The 10,950-nt window shown below is 36.6% G+C and overlaps 1 protein-coding gene across 1 annotated transcript; it reads left to right on the forward strand.

The window, feature by feature from the left end:
- The first annotated feature begins 915 nt into the window (after positions 1–915).
- LOC113300412 (transcription factor MYB106-like) lies at positions 916–3,843 on the forward strand. Its single transcript, XM_026549638.1, has 3 exons — positions 916–1,222; positions 1,331–1,460; positions 2,684–3,843. The coding sequence occupies exons 1-3, from the start codon at positions 1,084–1,086 to the stop codon at positions 3,612–3,614; spliced, it is 1,200 nt and encodes a 399-aa protein (XP_026405423.1). The 5' UTR covers positions 916–1,083; the 3' UTR covers positions 3,615–3,843.
- Positions 3,844–10,950: the final 7,107 nt, after the last annotated feature.

Below are 10,950 nucleotides of genomic sequence, written 5' to 3' on the forward strand. Positions count from 1 at the left end.
GACAATAATTCAATTTCCACTTCTCTTTGCGATATACTTGTAATTGATATCTTTAATGTATTAAGGTTTTAATTATCTTTTATTTTGATGTTTTTGTTATTCTTGTAAACGATCATATATAATCAATATTTTAATTTGAATGAATTAAAATATATTGATCGACCAAAATAAAAGCAAATATATTCTATCTTTACCAAAAACGTTTGGAATTCAAATATACAATCAATATTTTAATTGGAATTCACTTTTAAAGCGCGCACATCTTTTAAAAAAAGCTAATTTGAAATTCTTATTTAATTGACTAAATAGTTAATAGATGACCTCGATACCAAACATGATGAAGAATCTCGAAACTCATTATATATGATAAATAAATGAAAATATAAAAAATGAAATTAAAATGTCACACACATATATATATGCTGTCTAACGAGAGCGTACATAAAGAACCATCATCAAATGGTATGATGGTTCTCATACTTTCTCCTGTTTTAGACTTTAGAGGGGAGGTGGAGGTTCCAACCCCTACTTGCCAATTAAACCCCTACTTGCCGATTAAACCCATGTGAAAAGTTAGGAACCACTATTCTGTCCATAAAAGAAAGAAGAAAAAAAGGTACACAAAATCGGACTCAAAAAATCAATCTGTTTGGTTTTTGGTTCTGGTTCACTCCATTAGATCCAACGGTTCACACAGTTCGTATATACCCCCTAGGGGTGAATGTAGTTTGCACATATTAACAACTCGCACCACGTCAACGGGGCATGCATGAAACAGGGAGTTCAGTAGAACCACAAAAAATAACCAACTCCTGGGGTAGAGGATCACACTCTTTGTTTTGAACTTTTGATTCCCATTTATTTACGACAAAGAAGAGGACCTCTCTTTTCCTTCCCACCTCCCTCCTCCCTCTCTCTAGTCCATTTAATAGTCACTGCTCACCACTTCACTCCTCCTATTCCAACTTCTAGCAATAAATCTCATATACAACTCTGATCACATTCTCTAAGATTATTTCTATAAATATTTGTTGATAATTCTTCAATTTCTGACTCTCAAGTATCTTTTGTTATAATTCCTCAATGACGGGTAGATCTGCTGCATGCTGTGAGAAAGTAGGTTTGAAGAAAGGTCCATGGACACCAGAAGAAGATCAAAAGCTTTTAGCTTATATTGAAGAACATGGACATGGTAGTTGGAGATCCTTGCCTTCTAAAGCTGGTTCGTGTGAATTCATCCTCTCTTTTTTACCCTCCTAGTGTCCACGATTCTTTTATTTTATTTTATGATCAATTAATGTTTATAATGTTGTTTTATGTATTATTCTAGGACTTCAAAGGTGCGGTAAAAGCTGTAGATTAAGATGGACGAACTACCTTAGACCTGATATTAAAAGAGGAAAATTCAGTTTGCAAGAAGAACAATCCATCATTCAACTTCATGCTCTTCTTGGTAACAGGTGATCATTTATATCATCAACCTCTCATCTTCATCCATTTCAATATCACACATTCTATTTATTTTTTTAAGAAAAGAGGGATTCCCTCAATATATTGATAGCTAGGTATCATCGATACATCAATACATTTTCATACCAGTTCTGGATATTTAGAACTTTCAATCATAATTAACTTTCAGTATCACACATGAACTCACATTTGTTACATTTTTATTTTTTATATTTCTGAACTTTCAATCATAATTAACTTCTGAATTGATTCAGCATAGTGTTGTCTTACTGAAAATGTACGGTACTGATCATGGTTCTTTATTTTCTTGCAAGTTTGTCCTTGCTTCAATCAAGTCAGCTAAAACATTAAATTTTTGATTAGAACCTTAAACCACATTACACTTAGACAGTGATTTTCATATTAAATTTTCTATAATTTTGGGCTACATTTTCTCTTTTCTCCGTTTCATACATGATCTAAATTCAGCAAAACATTCATTAGCCTATCTAGTAAAGTACTTAAATATTTATTTTCTTCCTTTTACATAAAACTTTCCTATAATTGTTATGAATATTCAAGAGATTCTTTTTTTCCTGAGTTTTCAACTACTACCACATTCTAATAGAGGTTAGTAATTACACCACTCTTCTTTTACTTTATTAAAAAAATTGCACATATACGGTTCTTTCTATTAATTACTGTCAACTGACATATTTCTGCACTCACCAACAAATTAACTACTACTAATAAAATTGATTGACAATTTATATTTATGAATAGCAAATGTTGTTGTCTTAATTTATTATTATCAAAAGAATTTCCTTTTTTGCAAAGAGCAAATGTTGTTGTCCTAATTTAATATGGCATGCATGAAAATGGTTATTATCATTGTATTATGAATCGAGATTTTGTTCAAAAGAAACAATTCGAGAAGGTTCAATTGTCTAAAATGAATTTTTAGGTCCACATATTTATTAACATAAATAAAGTTCACAAAAACCAATTGTTGTTGATCGATGTAATTATGTATGGTTGGGTTACCAGTCCGGCAGTCCCCATTCCCAGCCACCTTTTAATTACATGGTACTAGTTTGGAATGCAACCTTGATTTTCTTGTCTCGCTCTCTAATTATTTTCTTTTGGTTGCATGTAAAGTTGGTCATGCAAATTAGGGGTTTAATCCCATTGATTTTCTAAGTTTTCATTTCCATTTCGTGGGTAATCTTTGCAGGTGGTCCGCAATAGCAACACATCTGCCTAAAAGAACAGATAATGAAATAAAAAACTATTGGAACACTCATCTTAAGAAAAGATTAGCAAAATTGGGAATTGATCCGGTGACTCACAAGCCCAAAAATGCAACCCTAAGTTCAATCGATGGTCCATCCAAGAATGAATCAAACCTTAGTCATATGGCTCAATGGGAAAGTACTCGACTCGAAGCTGAAGCTAGACTTGTAAGAGATTCAAAGTTAAGGTCACATTCTAGTTTCAAAATCCAACTCACTCAACTTGGTTCATCATCATCAGCTGCTTATCAAGCTGGTCCTAAATGGCATGGAACAATGTGGTCATCAAAGTCAAACAAAGTCTCTGCCGGTCGTGATGATTCTCCTACATCAACAATGACATTTCCTGATCAGAATTTATCACTGCCGGCTGCTCTAGCCGTAGGATTATCTGATCACCACACGGCTTCGAACAATGAATTCATAGGTGCCGGCTCTAGTAGTTCTCATGAAAGATCAGCAGTACTAGCAGTGAAAGAAGAAAGAAATGAAGAAGAGTTGAAGAGCATTGGGAAGTCTAGCCATTTCTTAAATATTCCTGATATAGTACTGTTTCCAAATGCTTATCATCATGAAGGCACACAATGGAAATACGACCATGCCTCAAAATCTGCAGGAGACGTCGGAAACCACGCACCCATGGTCGAAGATGATAATGTTAACTTACCCGCTGCTGGGAATAATAATTTCATCAATGGGTTTACAGAACTTATTATTAATCATGATCCTCATAACACCACCACTAGTTCATCATCCGACAACGGCGAATGGACAGATGATAATGGGTATGGACAAGAGATTAGCAAATATTACTGGAACAACATACTTGACTTGGTGAATTCCTCGCCATCTGATGCTCCACCAGTTTTCTAATGCTATTAGTATTAGTTACCGCTACTTAATGAGTATGGAGTCAGTTAAGTAGGTTTTTATCATAATAATCTAGTCTAGCTAACTCGTCCGAGTGCAGAGGCGGAGGAGCGAGGAGTTGGTTCCCTCCGCCACTGTCCGAGTTAAATCATTATCTGTACGTCAATCTTGTCTACCTATATGAAAACGACTAGCTTTTAATGTTCATGGTATTAATTGTTGGGTGGTTCCTTGTCGCATTCTGTTCTTTCTATATAGATATTATTTTCAATAGTGGATTTTGTATTATTTGTTTTTTGTTTGGTGCTGCGATTTTTGAGATTGAATGATCGATCAATAGAAAGACAGGGCTGTCTACCGAGCCTCAGTCATATATATATATGTGAATGCTAGCTGGTGTGTGTGCGTACGGGTATTTGATCAGCTGTAGGGATTTTCTTCGGCAGCCTGTTGCATTCTATCCTACTACGACGAATACCCTACTACGTCAGTCATTAGTCAATGTTGGTGCAGCTGCCTACCTAGCTACGCTAGCTCAGTACAGCGGTACTGCGCTAACATTTACTAGGATGTGCAGCACTGTCGTGCATTTTATGGCAGTAAGGTCTTGGAGTTGGAGCAGCCAATTTAATTTAGTCGGCACAGTACTCATATATACACGGGCACAGTACTTACTGTTGTTGACGGTTTAAACAAGTATCCTTACCAAAATAAGAAAATCGTCATCTGCCCTCTAAAAAATACTCTAGGCCAAAATAAGAAAATCGTCATCTTGCCCTCTATAAGATATTCTAGGCCAAAATATAAGATATTCTTTGTGATTTCTATATGTGCTTTTGGACATTCATTCTACTTGGAAAATATAAATTTCTATGCCTGTTAAAGAGGTAGCAACTGTTAAATGTTTTTAATCTGGTTGCAATACAATAATACTGTAATGTGTAGGGTAAATTGACATAAGAGTCTGACTCATAAGCAGCCAAGTTTCTTCCCAAAAGCTCACACCATTATGGACACTGAAATAAAATTTTGCTTCAAAAGTGGTTTGTCACTTGGTCTCTACATTGTATGTACACCTTTCATCATCCACCACGTGTACAGAAAGAGACACGTGGAAGGCATGCAAAACAAGGTATCAAAATATGATAGCAAACATCTCATCAGAAGATGCCACCGGTCAGCAGATCTGACAGTCAGGGACAGAGGATCACAGAGGTATGATGGCTCAGAGGAGCACCAGATAATACCCCTTGGGTGTTATCACACCCAATCCCGAGGAAGATCCCAGATCAACGGCTGAGAGGAAGTTTGGCTGACACAGGTTGACCAGACAAAGAGACACTTGTCTGACACGAGCAGACATCCATCTACCCGCATTAAATACCAAAGAGATATACACGTGTCAATCAGCTCGTGTAAGAGGCGAGGATAATCCTTCGTATTCAAGCTCAGGCCGCAGCATATGCCGAAGACCTCTGCGTAATAGGCACAAAGCACAAGAAAATAAGATTACAACGGCGCCTCAGAAATGGGACCCACGTTCCAACTCTATAAATACCCCTCTCCACTAAGAGAGAAGGGGTCGACCAATTTAGAGCAATTATAGGAGAATATAGGAGAGAGAAAGAGGAAGAGTAAGTAGTCCCCCTACTTCCGCAGACCTATGTATACTCTAAAGTCATTCGACTATCTTTGTATTCATTCAATACATAGTGAAACACCAGCCCCGTGGATGTAGGCCTTAGTGCCGAACCACGTAAATCTGTCTTATTTACATTTCAGCACCTTACATTCAGCGTTAAACTTCATATGCTTTACATTTATACTTGATTCTTGGTTTATTCCTTTATACGAACATTATTTATGATAATATTTGACTAGACAATGACAAGCCCGAAGGCTTCGATTCGATGAATCGATATAATCATCCCCTTTACGCATACGACGTACAATTCTAGAATTAGGATGTATGCGAATATTGTTTGTGAACACGTGGATGGCTTCGTGATTTATGTGTTCACATACATTATACCTTACCAAATGGACATTCCATGCATATAAACCTTTAGGAAATCTGAAAGTTTCATATTTTTCACAAATTATTCGTGTGGAAGTACGGGGAACAACAATTCTAGCCTCCCTACAAGAAAAAACCCGATCGACACGTGCTTCTGGGACCTACCACCAAGGATTGGTAGGGGGTGGGGTTTCGGGCCCTGCCTACCTTGTGTCTGTCGGTTTCAAACGTCGGTTTTTTTTTTGTCTATCTTTTTTTTTTGAAGCATATAATTATTATAATAAATTTAGTTTACAACTTGTCGTGGGTATGTGGTACCCACAGAGTCTTGAAATAAAATGTGACTGATAAAGGATGGGATTGTCTGGTCCCAAATTTTGGTTGAAAAATTTCCTGCCTGACTTCCATCCGCTGCATGGTTTGTCAATCCGTCCGCTGTTTGATTTCCTTCCCTGTAGTTGTGTTGTATAGCGACCTATGGGATTTTCCTAAGTCTCATTTTTATTTCTTCGATCATTCCTGCTATGTGCCAAGGTGGCGACGTAGTTGATGTGATGAACCTCATGAGGTTTTCCGAGTCTGTTTCAAATAGGATTCTAGTCCATTGTCTCTCCGATGTTGTTCTTGAAGCCAATAATAAGGCCCATGTTTCTGCAGTTAGTGTTGTCGTAATTTCTAGCGGTTGAGCCATAACTATTAATGTTCGTGCATCAGAGTCTCTACAGATGAATCCATCTCCTGCAAATCCCGGATGTCCTCTGGCTGCTCCATCTGTGTTAATCTTAATCCAGTTGATATTCGGAGTGGACCAGCCTACCAATATTGTTGATGTTCTTTTGTTTGTTATCGTGTTGTTGAATGTTGGTGTATCTCCTGGTATGATTGGTGGTGAAGCGTGTAGTGCCCAAAAAAATTCTTATTGTAGTTTTTGTGCCCAGGCTACGATTTCTTCTGAAGTTGTTTGTTTTTGTTGGTAAATTATATCATTTCTGGATAGCCATAGGGTCCAAAATAGGAAACAGACTGAGGAGATTATAGATTTTGATGTTGGATGATGGAGGATTTGGGATATGGTTGTTTGAGGATTTAAAGTGAAGTTTGGGTTGGGGTTGGTGTTTGGTTCATTTTGAAGTTGGTTGAATAAGATGTTCCAGGAAGAAGCCGTTGTTGGACAATGAATTAAAAGGTGGTCTGCTACTTCCGTATCAGTATTGCATCTAGGGCATATGTCTGAGTTGGTCAAATGGATTCGATGTAAGAGAGAAGGTCGGTAATCCTTCATTAATGGCTTTCCACAAGAAAAGCCGAATTTTTGGTGGACATGGTAAGGTCCATAAGAATTTGGTAGGTGGTAGAGGTGTGTGGGTTGGTTGACCATGGGTTAGACATTTGTATCCTGAAGATGTGGTGTAGCTTCCCGATTTTGAGTGCGGCCATATAATTTTATCTGGAGTATTTTTTGGGGTAGGTGGATGTTGATGATTTTCTGAATTGATAGATCTACCGAATTCTAGCCAAACACTTAAAATCGGAAATAATGGATCTACCGAATCAAAATTTCGATTTTTCTCCCGCATGAAATAAGAAAGGGGACCTACATATGCCCATTACCAATCCAAATGTTGAGAGCTTGGATCTTGTCCGTGGATTTCCTTATGGGTACATTTTGGTGTAGAAACTGTCGGTAAGTGTAGCAGCCCCCCTTAAGAAAAATGACCAAAAGAGCTGATAAACACATGTCCGTGGGACCCACCAAGGGACAATCACTTTATTAGACGCCTAAGTCGTACGCTGGTCGAGCATTTCGGATCTGACACATAGGTAGTTGTGATGATACTAGTTAAAACACTTTGATATACTTGGTAAAAAACTTGTCTAAATTAGTTAAACCGATTAAATATTATTCATATTCCCAAATGGTTGGTTGTAATGCTACTAGATCGTAAAATGCTCGACCAACGTGTGAGCAAATTTTATTTCCAAAATTCATGTTCTATGAGCTACTAGATCGTAATGCTACTAGTAGAAAACCCGCATAACACATGATAAAGATGGAAGGCTATTATTGGGGCGTCACATTCCATTAGAGGGGCTTCACCTAATAGGAAAAAAAGGGTCACCCAGAAGTAATATCAAAAACCCCTTATCTCAAATAATTTTGTAATAACCGAACAACACTTTCGTTAATTTTAATTTAATTAATTTCTACGGTTGGAATCAGTGTAAACCTGGACGTAAAACCAATTTCTACGGTTGGAATCAATCCAAACCTGGACGTAAAATCAATTTCTACAGTTGGAATTAAAAGGAACCTGGACGTAAAACTACACGCAAATAAAATTCTACGGTTTAATCCAAACCTGGGCGTAAAATCAATTTCTACGGTTGGAATCAATCCAAACCTGGACGTAAAACCAATTTCTACAGTTGGAATCAATCCAAACCTAGACGAAAAATCAATTTCTACGGTTGGAATTAAAAGGAACCTGGACGTAAAACTACATGCAAATAAAATTCTACGGTTTAATCCAAACCTGGGCGTAAAATCAATTTCTACGGTTGGAATCAATCCAAACCCGGACATAAAACCAATTTCTACGGTTGGAATCAATCCAAACCTGGATGTAAAGTCAATTTCTACGGTTGGAACTAAAAGGAAACTGGACGTAAAACTACATGCAAATAAAATTCTACGGTTGGAATTAATCTAAACCTGGCCGTGATTTCTTCATAAACTAAAATTACGTCTAGAAAAGAAGCCCCGAACCTAGACGTAGCACTAGCAGAAACGTTCCTGAAACCCTAATTTTACTTCAATTTCATTCAATCTAACCTATTTTAAGCACAAAAACGAGTAAACAAAGATGGGTTTGTTCGATTATTACCTTACATACACCATGGGTTTGTTCGATGATATGAATTCAAATGGATTTATCGTTGAAGAGGATGAAGAGAAAAAGGAGAGGAAGAAGAAGAGCAATTGAAATGTGAAGAATGAAGAATAGAAATTAGGTTTTGTTTATGTTTTTAAGTTTTAATTTTAATTTAAGAGTAGTTTGGACAGTTGCTATTGAATCAAAAGTACCCCATAACCAGATTTTTGGTCATTAAATATCCAAATGAACCCTCTCTATTGGATGATGACGCCCCAATAATAACCTTCTAAAGATGAGCATCTTTCTTAGCATATCTCCACCGCTACATAAGTTTTGTTGGCACATGTGGAATACATTTCCTGGTAGTTCAACTACCCATAATGAGTGATTTGTGAACATGTCTAAAAACGATTGTAAACCCGCCTTCCCTAACATAAGTCCCGAAGCAGGGAAATAGGGATCTTTTGGGGGTTAATGGTAGGCAGGGCCGGCCCTAAGAGGATGCATTTTGTAGTTTCTAGGCTAAATTAAGAAAATGGCGTTACAATCTTGCCCTCTACTAGATATTCTAGGCCAAATAATTAAATATGTTCTTTGTAATTTCTATTCTTTCGAACAATCATTCTAACTTGGCAAATATGAATTTTAATGCCTGTTAACTGAATTATAGTCATAAACTATAGAAACTCTTAAATTTTTTGATTGAAAGTCTAGGATAAATTGGCACACGAATGTGCTGAATAATTGGGCAGCTATAAGGTATTAGCGAATTTTTGTTTTTCTTTCTTTTAGAGCTCTATCATAATTGAGCTCTTTTTTGTTTTTTTCCTCCCAGTTAATGTTATTAATTATCTTGGTGATAGAAATGGTTTCAATAAATTCTGCTCTTTCTGAATAAAAAAAAAAAGAAAAAGAAAAATTGGCACAAGAATGTGACACTACGACTCATAAGCCAAAGTCTTTGAGACAAAAGTCGCTTGCCTCTATATTATGCATTTATGCCCTTCCAAGTGGACCTATAATACACCTTTAGAGCATCCACAGTGGGCGATCAAACCCATTTATTTGGTCGAGGAACGAGACACAGTGGTACGGACTAAAGACTAAAATCTGGACCAAAACCCAAATTTCAGACTATATTTGGTCTGGGACCAAGACCAAAACCAAATTTGGTCGAGCGGAGATTAAAAGTTCGTCGGGAGTGGGGCGTAAGTATAGAATGCGCCTGACGAAAGTTTTTGAATTAAAAAAAAGAAAAAAAAATGAGGCGGACATTATATGTCCGCTCTTTGAATTTTTTTTTTTTTATTAAAATAGAGAAAATGGGGCGGACATACTAGAGTCCGCCCCTTGAAAAGTTGTTTTCAAATTTTTTTAAAAAAGAATTGGGCGGACATACTTAGTTCGTCCCATGAAAAAAAAATTTATAAAAAAAAGAGGGACGAACATATAGTGTTCGCCTGATGAAAGTTATGTGGGACGGATATTTGAGTTACGCTCGATCAAATTTTAGTCGGGTACCGTTGCTTGTTGCCACGGACTAAACCTAAAATTTGATCTTTTTTTTGGTATTTGGTCTTTGGTTTTGATCGCACCATTGCAGTTGCCCTTAGGGATTCTGGAGGCGAGCCATATTTCCCATACACTGTTTCTCTCTGAAGAGCAGTATTTACTTAGCAAAAATAACATTTATTTTTCACTTTTAAATATTTGTTCACTTGAAAACCCAACACAACCCTTAGAAATATATTATGCTTAGGTAAATATTCGTTTTTATAAAAGTAATTTTCTCCGGGATAAGTTATTATTTTAAGATAGCCATTATTGATATTATTTTCCATCCACTTTAATCATGCCAAACGCTCATTTTTAAACTATTTCCTCCAATTTTATTGCCCCTTCCAACTCATTTTCACCCAATTTTTAATCGGCCCCAGATATACCCTTATAGCCTGTTTGGTCACATATATTTAGAAATTACTTTTTGATCCCTAAAAGTGGAGAAGCCCAAAATTAGTTTGGGTATAAAATTTCAGAATGATTTCTATGCGCAAAAGAATTAACATTTTGTGAAGCAAAATTGCTTTGTTTCTTCCGAATTATGCTTTTTTGGTATCCAAACATGATATCAGTGCTTTGAGCATCAATCTATCAAATTGTCCTAGTTTGTATGCGGTTTTTACCTATCCAAAGGACACTAATTAAACCAACTGGCAATAGCCCAGTTGGCGTGATCGATAAAAAAAGAAAAGAAAAGGGACACTAATTGAGATGGGATGCTTAGCTACGAAAATTAATTTAAAACTAAGCAATTGTTTCTTCCTGGTCTTGCAAGATTAATTGGTGCTGTACCGCACGTCTACGACCACTTTGCAAATAATTTAATGTTCCAGCTATAAGTTAAGTAAGAACATTTAAATCTCAATTATACCTCGGGGTTCGTGTT

Source organism: Papaver somniferum, chromosome 7, assembly GCF_003573695.1.
Source record: "Papaver somniferum cultivar HN1 chromosome 7, ASM357369v1, whole genome shotgun sequence".
Taxonomy (NCBI): Eukaryota; Viridiplantae; Streptophyta; class Magnoliopsida; order Ranunculales; family Papaveraceae; genus Papaver; species Papaver somniferum.